The sequence below is a fragment of the Colobus angolensis genome, unplaced genomic scaffold (genome assembly GCF_000951035.1).
Source record: "Colobus angolensis palliatus isolate OR3802 unplaced genomic scaffold, Cang.pa_1.0 Scaffold327, whole genome shotgun sequence".
NCBI classification, from domain to species: domain Eukaryota; kingdom Metazoa; phylum Chordata; class Mammalia; order Primates; family Cercopithecidae; genus Colobus; species Colobus angolensis.
Genome location: NW_012116566.1, coordinates 1,513,467 through 1,529,689, shown reverse-complemented (window position 1 = coordinate 1,529,689; position 16,223 = coordinate 1,513,467). Strand labels below are relative to the sequence as shown.

Sequence of the window (16,223 nt, the reverse complement as noted above, 5' to 3'; positions counted from 1 at the left end):
ACACCAACATGGCACAAGTATACATATGTAACAAACCTGCACATTATGCACATGTACCCTAGAACTTAAAGTATAATAAAAAAAAAATAAATAAAAAAAGAAATGATAAATGCATGAGATGTTCTATATACACATTACTCTAACTGGATCATTATACAACATAAATATGTATCAAAACATCAGATTGTACTCCATAAATATGTACACTTACAATGTGCCAATTAAAAAAAACAATTTAAATTTAAAAAATAATAAAAGTCAAGAGATTATGAATATTTAAATTAGCTTGTTTAATCACTCCACATTGTATACATATATCAAAACACCACATTTTACTCCATAAATGCAATATAATCAGCTAATCATTGAAAATATCAATAAAACAGTAAAACTAAATGGGGACATTGTACATGGCTTCTGCCTGACAGTGGTGACACAACTGATATGCTGCAGTCTCCTCTGTTATTCTCATTCATGACATCCAGTATTTTCCTTCATAGCACTTAATGCACAGTCTTTATATTATCTTCTAGACACCTAATGTACCTCATGTTATACAACCATAAATTTAGATTATATATAACTACTGATATAGTTTGGGCTCTGTGTCCCCACCCGAATCTCATCTTGAATTGTAATCTCCATGTGTCAAGGGAGAGATCTGGGGGGAGGTGATTGGATCATGGGGACCATTTCCCCCATGCTGTTCACATGATAGTGAGTTCTCACGAGATATGATGGTTTAAAAGTGTGACAGCTCCCATCCCTTCCACCATGTAAGATGTGCCTTGCTTCCCCTCGGCCTTCCACCATGATTGTAAGTTTCCTGAGGCCTCCTCAGCCTTGTGAAACCGTGAGTCAAATAAACCTCTTTTCCTTATAAATTACCCAGTCTCAGGTAGTTCATTACAGTGTGGAAATGAACTAATAAAGAAAGTTGGTACTGGGAGTTTGGGGCACTGCTATAAAGATACCTGAAAATTTGGAAAACTTTGGAACTGGGTAATGGGCAGAGGTTGGATAAGTTTTGAGGACACAGAAGAAGACAGGAAGAGGTGGGAAACTTTGGAACTTCCTAGAAACATGTTAAATAGTTTTGACCAAAATGCTGATGCTGATAGGGACAATGAAGTCCAGGCTGACATGCTCTCAGATGGAGATGAACTTATTGGGAACTGGAGAAAAGGTCACTCTTGATATGCTTTAGCAAACAGACTAACAGCATTTTGCCCCTGCCCTAGAGATCTGTGGAACTTTGAATTTGAAAGAGATGATTTAGGGTATCTGGTAGAAGAAACTTCTAAGCAGCAAAGCATTTAAGATGTGACCTGGGTGCTCTTAACAGCGTATGGCCATATGCATTCACAAAGAGATGGTTTGAAATTAAAACTTACGTTTAAAGAGGAAGCAGAGCATAAAAGTTTGAATATTTGCAGCCTGACCAAGTGGTGGAAGAAAAAATGTATTTTCTGGGGACAAATTCAAACTGCCTGCAGAAAGTTGCATAAGAGATGCTGAATATTAATAGCCAAGGCAACGGGGAAAATGTCTCTAGGGCATTTCGTAGATCTTCATGGCAGCCCCTCTCATCACAGGTCCAGAGGCCTAGGAGGGAAAAATTGTTTCATGGGCTGGGCCCAGGGCCCCACTGTTCTGTGCAGCCTTGGGACGTGACACCCTGCATCCCAGTTGCTCCAGCTCTAGCCATGGCTAAAAGAGGCCAAGGTACAGCTCGGGACATAGCTTCACAGGGTACAAGCCCCAAGCCTTGGCAGATTTCACATGGTGTTGGGCCTACAGGTATGCAGAAAACAAGACTTGAGTTTTCTGAACCTCCACCTAGATTTCAGAGGATGTATGGAAATGCCTGGATGTCCAGGCAGAAGTCTGCTGCAGTAGCAGAATCCTCATGGAGAACCTCTAATAAGGCAGCGCAGAGGGGAAATACGGAATTAGAGTCCCCACACAGAGTCCCCTGTAGAGCCCTGCCTAGTGGAGCCATGAGAAATGCGCCACCATCCTGTGGCCCCCAGAATGGTAGATCCACTGACAGCTTGCACTGTGCACCTGGAAAAGCTGCAGGCAATCAATGCCAGCCCTTGAAAGCAGCCACAGGGGCTGTACCCTATGGAGCCTCAGAGGCAGAGCTGCCCAAGACCTTGGGAGGCCACTTCTTGCATCAAAGTGCCCTGATGTGAGACATGGAGCCAAAGGAGATCACTTTGAAACTTTAAGGTTTAACGATTACCCTCTTGGGTTTTAGACTTGTATGGGGCCTGTAGCCCCTTTGTTTTGGTCAATTTTCCCATTTGGTGCTTTTGATTTTACAGGCTCATAGGTGGAAAGGTTTTATCTTGTCTCAGATGAGACTTTGGACTTGGACTTTTGGGTTAATGCTGGAATGAGTTAAGACTTTTAGGGACTGTTGGGAAGGCATGATTGTGTTTTAAAATGTAAGAAGGGCATGAGTTTGGGAGGGGCTGGGATGGAACAATATGGTTTGGCTCTGTGTCCCCACCCAAATCTCTTCTTGAATTGTAATCCCCACATGTCAGGGGAGGAACCTGGTGGGAGGTTATTGAATCGTGGGGGCAGTTTCCCATGTGCGGTTCTCATGATAGTGAGTTCCCACAAGATGTGAAGGTTTAAAAGTGTGTGGCTGTTCCCTTCATGTTCTCTTTCTCCTGCTCCACCATTGTGAAGATGTGCATGGTTCCTCTTCATCTTCCACCATGATTATAAGTTTCCTGACGCCTCCCCAGCTATACGAAACTGTGAGTCAATTTTAAACCTCTTCTGTTTATAAATTAACCAGTCTCAGGTAGTTATTTATAACAGTGTGAAAACGGACTAATACAACTGTATATGTACCTGAATAATTGCTATATTCTGCATTTATTCCTCTCAGGTGAACTCTATGAGATTAGGCACTGTGCCTGTTTTTGTTTTTGTTTTCTGTTTTTTGTTTTTTGTTTTTTTTCACCATTGCATCACCAGTTCAGCAGAGAGTCTTCACAGGAGGTGCAAAATAAATATTTTTTAGTAAATCAATATTGGGACAATTGAAAAAAACTGTTGCATGACTCTGCAATGGTACCAAGCCCCTGGCGGTTTTTTTTCTCCATGTCTAAGACCATCAGGAAGCCTCTCCATTGCAGGAGAGATTCATTCAATCGGTTCTCCCTTGCCTACCTGACTGTGGAATACCTAGCACCTTTTGGTGGGAGGAGCCCGGGTAGGAGTGGGCAGCTATGCAGAAAGGCGCCTCATTGACTCATCACTGCTTCAGAGGCCAGCCATGTTGAATTAGTTCGTAAAAATTCTTAGTTGTTTTCATGGTCTTTTTCTACTTTGGGTCTCCAAGACTCATGCAAGCATACTAACAGATGTGTATCACAAAATCATATGAATGACACATTTTCAAATTATTTGATAAAAAATCCACTTTTGAAAGCTTATTTCTAGATACTTAGTGTCAATTACCCCCCTTTCTGATAAACAACAATTATGAATGAGGCATTTAGTAAAAACATTTTATTAATTCCATGATGTCCACATTTTCATTACTTGCTTTTCAGGATGAAATGATTGTTTCACCACAGTTCACACAAATTAACTGATACATTAATCCACACCAAAAGAAAGAACTCACATGAAAACAGTATCATCTACGACGGGGGGAGTCACAGGAGCCACTCAGGCTTAACTCTCATCATCATGAGCATGAAATAATGATCCTGGTCCATAGAATGAAGCCCAGCGAGAGGGGCCCACACTTGTCTCCTGGTATCCACCTCCCAAAAACTGTTTATCCAAAAAAATGCAGTTATACAGATCCAGAGCTAACCAAAAGTTTGTAAACCACAATTCTAATTTAATATTGACTAAATTTTCTAGTCAGTGGGTTAGATGAAGAGTTATTAATAACCTGTAACCAGAAGTTTAAAAAATATATATGTGAAAAATTCATTTGATAATGTTTCCTAATTAATAAAAGTCCATAGGACATCCCTACACACTGTCTAAGATTTCTATCCTTTCTTTATTTTTTCTCCTAATCATCACATTTTTTTCAAGCCAACTATAACTCTTGCTATCACATCTGTTCTTATTTTTCTATCTTGCCATCTAATCTCTGTCCACATGCAAATATATTTCACTGTTATAATCACAGTGTACTCAATATTTTGTGAACTAAATCTTTCACTTAACAGTCTGAGTCTACCATTTTCATATTATGGAATCTTCAAAATTATTTTTATGGTTGCCTAATACCTCCTAATTTCCTTAAGCATAACCTGATTATTGAATTTTTATGACATTTCCATTTTTTGTTATTACATGTAATTTTATATAGACTATTTTCAGTCTTTTCAATTGTTTCCTGGATACAGAGAAAATAAAGATCCAAGTGTGTATATTTTTATGGCTCTTACTATATTTAACCATTTTACAAAAAAGGTTGGGTTGATTTACACTGCTCTAGCAATTTGTGAGTGGATATTTACTGAGAGCATGCTATGATTTACTTGTAGCTTTAATTTTTATTATAAGAGTTATCAATTAGTATCTCATTATTAATTATAAGTAGGCTTAAACATTGCTCTACATTTATTCTTTATGCTTACATAAATTGTCTATTTACATTCTTAACCCATTCTTCTATTTCCTTCTATTTTTTAAAAGGTATTTTTAATTGGCTGCTTGAAACCCTGAAAATAAGTCTCTTAGCTTGACCTAAATACGAAAGGCAATAGAAGCAAAATCAGCACAAACTTGCCCTGTTACCTTCAAGAACTTGGCTGTTACCAGGCCGTATTAACAGAAGAATAATACTTCCTTCCAGAGAAATACTGTGTGCTTACCCTAGTCGGTCTTCACAGCAAAGAAAGAAGAAAATGCACTAGTGTGGATTTGAGGGCCACACTTCATGAGGAAGTTGTAAGTTTACCTTTTTATCACTAAATAGCATTTTCAACAAACTCAGACATTGGTCACTAATGATGAAACAGGTAAAATATAAGCACCCAATTAAGGAGTGGGGAAAACCTATGCAGCTCATTAATTGCATAAACGACCTGACGTACACTGTCCAGCAGTCATACAGAAACAAAGGTTACAATAATTTAGATCTTGCATTTTCCAAAGCATTGGGTGGGAACACTCACGACATGTTACTTGACATCACAGAGAAGGGCAACCCCACGGAGCACCCAGTGTTCAGGGGTCTGGGCCGTCCTGAGGTCCACAGCGGCAATGTAGTTCAGGTCCGTTCGAACCGGCTTCTTATAGATGGGACAGGAGTAAAACCGAGGATCTCGTAAAGCTACAAAAAATTCGTAAAAGAAAAGAACTTGGTGAATTTCCCACTTAAGTGCCCAGGGGGAGTGCAGAGCCATGCTTCTGCATTCTGTAGGTCATTTCAAAGACAGATGGGTTTGGCAGAATGAGGGACATTCTTTCTGAGGCCAGGCAATTCCTGGATGTGATGCAGATGCTCCCACAGGGTGCCAGTAGCTGTGGCAAGACACCCAGACAGCGTCTGGTGGCCTCTGCTGGCCCCCTGCCCCAAACCATGGACAGTAACTCAGTCTACATGCTTCCTCTCTCTCCTTTGCACCTGTCAACTCAACATCCCCCTCCACCTGTTCTCCTTCATCTCCCCACCAAACCTTGAGCGCACACAAGTCAGTTTTAATCAGGCATCCAGCACCGGTGGGCATTACTTTATTATTTCAAAATCTTCAACCCTGCAGGCCATAGTTTATGTCACATCTTAAATCCCAGGACAGAGGGTGCTTCCCCACCCCCCAGCTAAATCAGGTATTGTGAATTCTCTCTAAATGTAGAGAAATAAAATTGCTGGGAAGCAGAGAGTAATGGACCAATTCACCTCTCTGAGACTCAATCTACCTTTCCGGAGTAGAAGAATAGATGCAGTTTCCAAAATGACACTGCAATGAAAGGCAATCTATGTGTGTCCATCCTTCAGAGATCCTTTCTAACACATCCATCTCCACCCACAGGCTCCCTTTCTTTCCAGCCTTGGAAACCCCATACTCACAGACAGGCCCAGGGCTGTGGGTACTTAAACTCACACAATTCATGAAGGCCCTCTTTAAAAAAAAAAAATGAGTGAAATTTACAAATAAAAAAGTCGGCTTTGGAAGGGGCTTCTGCCTGCGAGCAGCCTGGGAGTTTAAGCCTCATTAGTGTCTTCTGAAAGCCAGTCTGTCCACAGGAGTTTACCTGCACATCTCCTAACATGCATCGCAGGAAGTAGTGTGTTATTTTACAGTCTCTTCCAGATTATGCATTTTTCGAGGACAAGAGTGGGTCTACACGCATCCCCGTACTCTTCTGGAAAGTCAATATTATATTTTTTAAAAAACCTTCACTTAACTACTGAAGTGAAACGACATTTAACTAAGAGGATGCTCTGCTTTTGTGAATTAATGTTACAAACATGGGCACTGAAACATATCAGAGTTATTGAACTTATTCCTCAAAACTGACATGCTCAAAAATTTGCCTTTTCCAGAAAATTATAAAAGCAAGGCACTATCAGAAGCTAAAGTCTCATTATTTGATCCAATAGACCTTTTAACCTGCTGTGCCCTGTGTTTTCACATATCCACTATAAATTTAATTAATTGTATTAGAAGAAGTGAAACATTTGAATATAATAATATGATACCTAAGTTTCAATATAAAGTAAATAATTCTAAGGCAGTGATTCTTAACCAGGGATGATTCTACCTATGGGGGACATTTGCCAATATCTGAAGACATTTTTGGTTAACACAGCTGTGGGCTTGCTACTAACATCTTCGTGAATAGAGGTCAGGGATGCTGCTAATATCCTATAATGCACAGGACAGCGCCCACCAAAACAAAGTCATCCAGACCAAAAATGTCAATAGTACCAAGACTGAGAAACCTTCTTCTAAAACAATGAAGATATTTTACAGTATTTTAAAACTCTGTGTTTCCTTTATCTCATGAAATTAATCATTAGAAACAACCTAAAACAATGTGATACCTAATTTTTAAGTCTCAGTGTAATTTTTCCAATTTCTATGTGTATATCACTAGTAATAATAATTAGGCAAATATATATGAAAAATTCTGAACAAGTAAATGAATGACAACAAATCATGCAATGCGGTTAACACTAACTATACTCACTGATATAGTTAAATCCTTTAATCCTAGGATCTTTAAACATGTAACAAATATATAACTCATTCTTCTTCTTGCTGCAAATTTGATTAACAATCATTTTATAAACTTGAAGTAAGGTTTTGGTGCCTTACATCTGAATCTCATGATAATTACAATAATTACAACTTGAGAAGTATTTGACTACTTGGATTTTAATCCCAAAAGAAAAATGGAGGAAAAAAATAGCATTCTCTTCAATAAGCAGGTAAAAATAATTTTCTGAAATATTTATCCAATTCTATTTATTTTTAATTGCTTCAGAGCTGAAGGTGCTCATGCCAAGTCACAGCGTGCAGCAAACTTCTGTGGCAGGATTAGAAGCCACTGAAGATATAATTTCAGAGTGAAAACGCTGACAGATGCTAAACAACTACATAAGCAGATGATTCGAAACCATCCCCCTGTTTAGACAAACAACTTTGAAGACAAAAATAAGCATGTGAGGTAGGTAGAACAAATCAACTAAATATGTTTAAAACCTTGGGGCTCCAGAAGGAGGAGAGAGGAGAGGTTGTGCAAACTGGCAAGCTATACCCTTTAGGATCTTAAAGGTTTCAATAAAACACCTTGGGGGAATTTCATTTTCTGACTGTTTAACTTCCCTATCTATCTTGCATTTTTCATCTACATGTGAGTATGCATCCATATATTGCTTCCAACATCCAAAATAACCATTACATAGAGAGTCTCTATAGAATCGTTAAGTCATTCTTTTATTTAACCACCCTTTTGCTAATAACATTTAAATTACTGGACAGTTCACTCTCAATATACACTATTTCTTTCACTCCTTTAAAAAGCATTTGAGTTAAGCATGTTAGTAAGAATAACAATTGAAACAATATGTATTAAGTGCATCCTATGTTCATTGTCAGTACATTGTCAGTACATAGGAAGTATTTAATACATATTTTTCCTAATAACATTGTGAGTTTAATTCTCTCAGCAATCCTGTGTGATGGGTACTACTATTTAATCACTTTACGGATTCAAAAACTGGAACAGAAGGAGGCGAGTTGTCCAAGATTAGAAAGCTGTAGTAATAACTGAGAATGAAACCTAGTCAGAATGGATCCGTGGCCTCTCCACTTCATCTCTGCAATACTTGGGATGCACTATGCATGTATACCTCTGTCTTTGCAGAAGACATGAAAATGAAATGGACAGAACTAGATACCTGAGTTCAATTTGTGGCATATTTTAGATAGGCCTCCAAAGCCACATGACTAATGACTAGGATGATAAAAGCCAGGAGAACCACTCGAATATCCTGGCCCCCGGCTCATAGTCCTCTACCGGTGAACAGGGGCATAAGCACTTTTCAGCCTGCAGCATGACGGAGGGAGGTATGGGGAGGGAGAGCACCACCCACAGAGGGCTCTCCCTGTGCCCTCCCACTACCTACAGTCTACCTTAACAGGTACCTGAGAAAAATTAACTCAGGACTTCAATATTCAAGGGAGCTGTCCTCATTTTGAGTTTAGCCTTTATTTTCAAGTTTCGTCCCAGGCGCTAAGAGGACACATAAACACAGAATCTCAAGTGGAAGACTAACCATGGGAATTCCCAGAGGTTTGCATATACCTCACGACAAACAAATGTGATTCTGATACCAGCTTTCCCTGTCAGTAGCCAGGAATCATGGACAAATTACCCAGGGTCTCCAAACCTTAATTTCTCCATCTGCAAAATGAGGACGATAAATTTGACAGAGTTGTTGTAAAGATTAAATAAGTTAACACATGTATGTGCCTGGTATAGTATAATGCCTGGAATGTGGAAGGTGCCTAAGATAGAGATGTTATTTGACACTTCTTCATCTTTCTGTCTCCACACACATACATACACAGGCACACGCACATACACACACACGCATCTACTTACGCATGGACCTTTTCACTAAAGCAACTTCCCAGACTCATGTTTCCCATGACTTTAACAGACTTCCAGGTTTACAAGCTGACAGCCAATTAAACCCTGTGGGCTCAGGAGCCAGGAGGTCTCTCCTCCTGGTCACCACATATGGCTCTCCCCACCCCAGTCCCAGATCTGCACAGTCTCACGTCAAAATGGGTCAGATGGCGTTCTTAGATACATTTTTTTCCTTAGCAGGAAATAACCCTTGAGACCTCTCTTGCACCTACTTGGTGATCAGAGGTACACAGAAGGCTTGCCTCATCCCTCACAAATGTTCCAATCACAGTTTTCCACCACATCAGCTAGAGTTCTGCAGTTCGCTGAGAATCATCAATCTGCTCATATAATAAATCTGTGAAGACACATATCTTTCTTCTGTCTGTCCTTTTCAGCTTCCTTTGAGAATGGAGAATCTAGACGGTGTGCATGTGGCTTTACTCTCTTGGTGAATTGAGTACTATTTGAATGACTTTTCCGTGATTTTCTAGCAAGAAACATGATTTCCTTTTAAAGTTTGAGGGTGTATCACTCAATTTTTAGAGTTAAAATAAATATCTAGATTTCTTCTTGTAGAAAACAAATAAACCAGTCCTATATCTACCTTTTAATGATTATTTAAATTGAGAAATTTCCTTCATATTAATGCAAAAATGGTTAACTATAAGAATTCCAATTTTTAAATGCTGCACTTTGGTCTTTAATGATGCTGCACACCTCTTTAAGTCAATCAGAGCCCTGCTCAATTATCAAAATTGAGTAAAAATGAAATGTATCACACGAAAAGGGTAACAGAATGTTAGTTTTCCATTACTAAAGAAACACCTCTTCAACAACAAAGCTATTTTAACAACAAACCAAGTTTCCACCAGCTCTTACTGAAATCAGAAAAGGAATAAAGAGCTCAAGTTTTCTTTTAATACTTTGAAATTAGCCCCTTTTCCTTTGCTTATTTTATTTTCTCCCTTACCTGCTGCTAATGAGCATCACCACTGGCTAACACGCAGCAGGGTGGATATAGTTCTTCTATAAAAATCTGTTCTTAAATCATAAAGAATTGCCAGTATTATAAAATTATTACTTTATTACTACCATACTGAGATGTTCAGTGTCAAATTGCCATGGATTTTTATAGTTTAGTCACAAGAAAAAACAGTAACATGTAACTCAACTGGAAAAAGGTTTTCATTTCATTTTATAAGGGAGATGTTTTTACAACATGTTGACTAGATGCAATGATATGATAAAGCAATTTTTCTAAAATACTATTTTTGGCTAAAGGAACACTTGATTATTATTTCTATAAAATAATTACTGTCCCAAGATGTCACACTACCCTAAGAACCAGTAAAATACAAAGCCATAGGCAGTATGCTTGCCTAAGCCCAGGTAGACACATTTACCTTTTTTGATTTAACTAATAAATATTGAACTACACCATGTGCCAAGCAGCGTGCTGAGAACCTTCATGTTCCGAATCTGATGCTCAACTCTCCCCTTCACAGGCTCTTCTTCCTTCACGTTTTAAACGCTGGTCCCCTCCCAAGGTAATCCTTATTCCCTTCAACAAATCACAATCTCTCTAGCTTGTTGTTCTCAAAGCAAAAATCATTTCTTTAGCAAACTTTTGAAAATACTAAATGAGACATGGTGTGAAATCCACCTTTAAACATTCTCCATAAATATCAGTTCTCTCTTCCGACTCCCCCATTTCCATCTCTACCTGAAGAACCTCCTCCATGTAGAAGCCTTGTTATCCACCTACACACTGCTGACATCCAGCTAACCTGGACCGGGTCTGTCTTCTAAATCTCAGAACTAAACTCTTCACCAAACCCAGCACATCCATTACCACCTCATGACTTTCCACTCTTCCCTCTGCTCCAGGATGTTAGCATAGCCCCTTTCTGTCACTTGGATCTCAGCTCAATATTCCTAACAGAACTCCTAAATTATCTTACACTCAAACCATGTGTATGGCTTGCATTTGTCCCCTAAAATTTCATGTGTTGAAAACTTAACCACTGGTACAACAATATTTGGAGGTAGAGTCTGATAAAAGGTGACTGAGTCAAAACAGTGAATCCCTTATGAATGAATGAATGTCATTATCATGCCAGTGAGATAGTTATTGCAAGAGTGGGTTGCTATAAACCAAGTCCAGCCCCGGTGCCCCTCTCTGTCTCACATGCTTACTTCTACCTTCCGTTTGTGACCGTGGAATGACTCTCACCAGATGCTGGCATCATGCCTTTGGACTTCCCTGCCTCCAGGACCAGGAGCAAAATAAACTTCTATTGTCTATCACATGCCCAGTCTGTAGTATTTTGTTCTAGCAACAGAAAATGGACTAAGACACCACGCGTGTGTTTTTGTGCCGAGAAACAAGAAGTATCTGAAATCAGTATGTTCATTTCTAGTCAACTGTCATTATTCACAGTAGTTATGTCCTATAAAGTCACCAAGAATACTGAATTAACAAATGCCAAGCCATTGCTCCTAGGGGAAACACAGGGTTAGTTTCCTGCAAGCCTCTGGTCACAACAATTTCCATCAAGCAGTCAATACATAATCTTGCTTTATGTGTGTTTCTGTTTAAGGATATCTTGTTAATATATATTGTTGATTTATTACGATTGCATTGGAGGGCAACAGCACTATGACTAATGCCTGAAGGAAGTTTGTCCAACACATGTATTTTCTCCATAAGGCACAGTCTTTTTGTGCTCAGAAACAGCAGACTTAAACACTACACTTGGGGGCCATTTTAAATAGGAAAAAGTACCAAAAAAAAAAATTGAAAAACATGGTACTAAAGAGACCACAAACAGGACACTTAGTTGTAATATGAAAGCTGGAACAAGAAGGCACAGCCTCACCTTGTTTGGCCCTAGCTAGGAATATGTATGTCTGGCAACTTCAGTTGTTTGCTGCTTTGCACATGCTTGTGAATGACCATGGGAATGACTATAAAAGTGTCATGAGTATTGAATCAGGGGCTACAGAGAAATTTTAGCAGGTGGGCAAATTCACAAATACAAATCTGTGAGTAACAAGGCCCGACTATATTGTTTCTTTTATGGCTATCACCCCTGTTTGCAACTCAGCTCCACAAGAATGGGAAGCCTGTTTGGTCTTTTCTCAGCGCTGCCATCCCAGCGCTGGGGAAGTGCTTGGCAGATGGTCAGTAAGCAGTCATTGAATGACCAAGCGAGCTAATGCTATTTCCCTCTGCCACGAAAAGTCTAACTCCCCATAACTATCATTCTTGTCCTCCAAAGCACATCTCAAAAGCAATCACCCCTAAACTCCTAGACATCTCTATGTTTTCTTTCTGAGCATCTCTTCTGTAACATGTATCAATTTGTATTTTCATTACTTACTTACTATGGGTCTCCTTCACCAGACTGTGAGTCTCCGGGGGCTGGATCTGATTCATAATGATCTTTGTATCCCTTGCACCTAAGGTTATGACTGGTAACTATTAGACATCCAGCAAATGTTTCCTTAAAAAATAAATACTTGGGGCTGGGCGCTGAGGAGGCTGAGGCTGGAGAATCGCTTGAACTCAGGAGTTGGAGAGTGCAGTGATCTGAGATTGTGCCACTGTACTCCAGCCTGGGTGACAGAGCGAGACTGTCTCAAATAAATAAATAAATAAATACTTATAGTTCATTAATTATTTTATCCCTTTACTTGTTAGAATCTTTTGTGCTTCTATTGTAAAATCAGTACTTCCTTGGTATCTACTACCATGGCTAGAGTTTATGGTTTATGCTTCTAAAATGAACAGGGAATTCCCTCATGTGCTGAAATGTGGTTACCGCTATAGAGATGTTAGCTGAGTGAAAGGTGACCAAAAAAAGAGCCTCCAGAAAACATTAATCCAACAACGGAAAATAGTTTAGGCATTTTTAGACTTGTCAAGTACAGCTTTGATAATTTTGTTAAAGTAGAATCACGTGTGTACTTCACAGAATTATTATTACATTCAAAGACTGAAATAAGAACCCAGTATTTTACCATTAGCTATAGGATTACGCCAAATGCCTCTGAATTCAATCTAGACTTCACTATCTGGTTCAAACCTCCAAGCTGGTAGAACCACAGCCTCCAACTGAGCCCTGTGCAGTCTCATCTAGAAAGCCTCCTTACCACAGCTCACCCCACCACATTGAATCCATTCTTCAAAGCGTAGTCCAGGCCCAAATGCTCCTGAGACTCAGCCCCTGCCCACTTCATCCCGTGTTATCTCACTCTCCTTCCCCATGCTTATTAACCATGACAAACATTTCTTTCTTATCTTGTCAGCTAATATTTCCTGAGTATCCACACATATTAATCTGCTTTATTAGATAAGCAGGTACTATCTAGAACTATTGCCTCCTCAATATACTCAAGAAAGTGCCTAGAGGTCAGTGAGTCCCCATTAAACATGGGTGTGAATGTAAAGCTAGTTGATAAGAGTAAAATCTCTACCACATGATGACAAAAATAATGAACTCCTGTATTGATAATGTCATCCAAATGAACAATGCGAACACTTACTGAAGGTACAAGACAACTTACTGTTGTTTTCTGCATAAATCCTTATGACAGGCATCAACTCAAAGAGCACTTTTGGCTTTGATTCAATGAGTTTCATGTTCCTCTTGTCCCAGCCAGCACCTTCAAGATATAAGCCATAGACATAGACACCCTCTGTGGGAGGGGCAGAAATGTCATCCTTCATCCACTTGGTGACTTCATTGCAAAGCACCATATTGTCCAGAGCCCAGCCTTTGTTGGCCCGAGTTATTTCCTATTCAGGGCAGCAAAAGATGAATGGAGCAGTTAGAGGTTTGTCTTAATAGAAAGAGCACAACAATAATGAAAGCTTGGCTCCAAATCACTCTAATTCAAAGGAAGTACAATAGTGCGTAAAGAATTAGCAAGATTCTCTCATTAAAAAAAAAAAAAAAAAAAAACACATCCTAATTTAGCTATGTCCACTTTAAAAAGAAATACAAAATCAAATCAAATACAAAAATAAGAAATAAATATTTTGAAAGTCGAGCTAGCAGCCTGAGAACAAGTGGCTGGGATTTATGTTCATGACAATGTAACTGCTAGTACCAAAAAGAGACAGTCATTCTCTGTCTTATTATAGTCTTTAAAACTATAATGAAAGAAAACCCTGTGGAGGAAAATTATAATAACACAACAGGTGCGAATCAGAGCTCTTACCTGTCGCATTGCAGTTAAAAATCCCTGGGGGTTAAAAAAGCCTGTCATCCAAAAGCAGTGAGGTCGGCCATTGAAAACCCACGAGGTAAACTGGCCATTTCTTTCTATAAGTTCAGTAAACCAGAAACCCAGTGTACTTGAAACCCAAGAAGCCTGCAGTGAAGACATTTAAACAATTAATTGATATAAGTTTAATACTGCAGTGTAAACCAGCTATGTTCGCTAAAAAAAATGATGAAATATCAATTTCACTTTTATAATGAAAAAAGTCCCTAAGTCATGAATTTTTCCTGGATTCTGGCATAAGTGTTTCAAATTATTCTTTCTCCTTAATAATAGTAATGCTACTAAGAGATGACAGAATATACTAGTCATCACATGAACATCAGATCAATTCACAGGACTGTTCAAGATATCTAATGTCAATCCAATCACCTTCCACGTACCAATATATTCATCACTGATTCTGCTGTAAAGGAATCAAAACAATTTATTGGATTAAATTTCAAGACTTTCATCATTTTTCCTTAGGTTACAATTTCAATCTGTAACATACGAAAAAGGATTCTTATTTACATAAATATGCTCATGGCCTTATCAAGATAAATCAACACTGCAAAATAGATCCCATGGATAATAAGTTGTAGAAGACTTGCTACACTTAATTGTAATGGGGAAAACAACAGTTCTTTTCCAGAATGTTTGTCTCTTTAGAATACATTTTTGTTTCCTCTCTTGAAGGAGCAAAAAATGGAAACCCAAGACTCTTTTTCATCCACAAATTATTTGCATTTATTGCTTCTGACTTTCTCCCTGAATTCACCTGTGGGGCTTCCATTATGACAACTGGCATGGATATGTCATTAATGCCATGAGCAGCAGCAGTGGAAGGTATCTTCAAATCATAGATTATAACATTTTACTGTAATTGCAATATTTTATGTATGAATAAATGTAGTAATCAACCTGGGTATAACACTTGAATTTCAAACACCTTAAGAACTAATTTGCCTATTTTCAAGAGTTATTGAGATTCCACAGTCTGATAATAAGCTGAGAAGAATAAAAACCTGAACAAAATGATCATAATTTAAGAATTAAATCACTCATTGTCTGCTATCATTATAGGTCTGTTAACTAAAAGAGATGTGTATTTTATACTACGTTCGGTCTGAGGGCAGAGGGAGCTGCTAACGAGAGTGCCCCCTGACAGGGATTCCTGTTCCAGAGCCTCCCAGGTCCTACCGAGGTGGATGATCCGGTTTGGTAGGGAAGGAACTCACAATGGCCAGTGATCTGGAAGAGTCTCCCTCTGTCCTTGGCAATGAGAAGAGGCAATTCAGATAGAAAACTCTCTGGCATGGGCAATGGATTTATTAAAGATGAGAAGGAAATAAACGGGTCTGGTCAAAGCTGATTCTGAGTCTCTAAGCTATGTGATGAGAGGGATGGGGGGTGGTGTCATCAAATAATATGGAGAAGACAATAAAAAGCAGTCCTACTCACTATATGCTGCCTAGAGAACTCACTGCTCATAATCTGCTGAAGCTCTGGATGACATACCTGAGGCTCGGCACTAAACAAGTCCTACCGCCTTGCCATTTAGCCAAGTAATCTACAGAGGCCAACCCTCTATCCTCCCACCCACCCACCTCATGTCTGTATGCTGCCCTCTCTGTGCAGCCCCAACCTGACGCAATCCCCCTCTGTTCTTGGCAATAACAAGAGGCAAGCCCCCCTCCCAAGCCTTTCCACTCTACCTTCAGCATCTTTAGTGCCATGATCAGAAAACTCTTCTAGATCCTCCACCTCATTCTGGAACACCCTCTCCATCCCTTCTCTTTTTTTTTTTTTTTTTT

At 39.1% G+C, this 16,223-nt stretch overlaps 1 protein-coding gene across 1 annotated transcript in view; it reads right to left on the bottom strand.

Moving 5' to 3' along the window:
• Positions 1-3,519: 3,519 nt before the first annotated feature.
• The window catches only part of DNAH5 (dynein, axonemal, heavy chain 5), a 252,270-nt gene continuing 239,566 nt past the window's right edge, over positions 3,520-16,223 (bottom strand). Inside the window, exons 77-79 of the mRNA XM_011951766.1 lie at positions 14,365-14,517; positions 13,708-13,939; positions 3,520-5,326 (exon numbers count right to left, since the gene is read on the bottom strand). Of these exons, the coding sequence (XP_011807156.1) occupies positions 5,175-5,326; positions 13,708-13,939; positions 14,365-14,517 (537 nt within the window). The 3' untranslated portion in view covers positions 3,520-5,174. The remainder of the gene's footprint in view (positions 5,327-13,707; positions 13,940-14,364; positions 14,518-16,223) is intronic.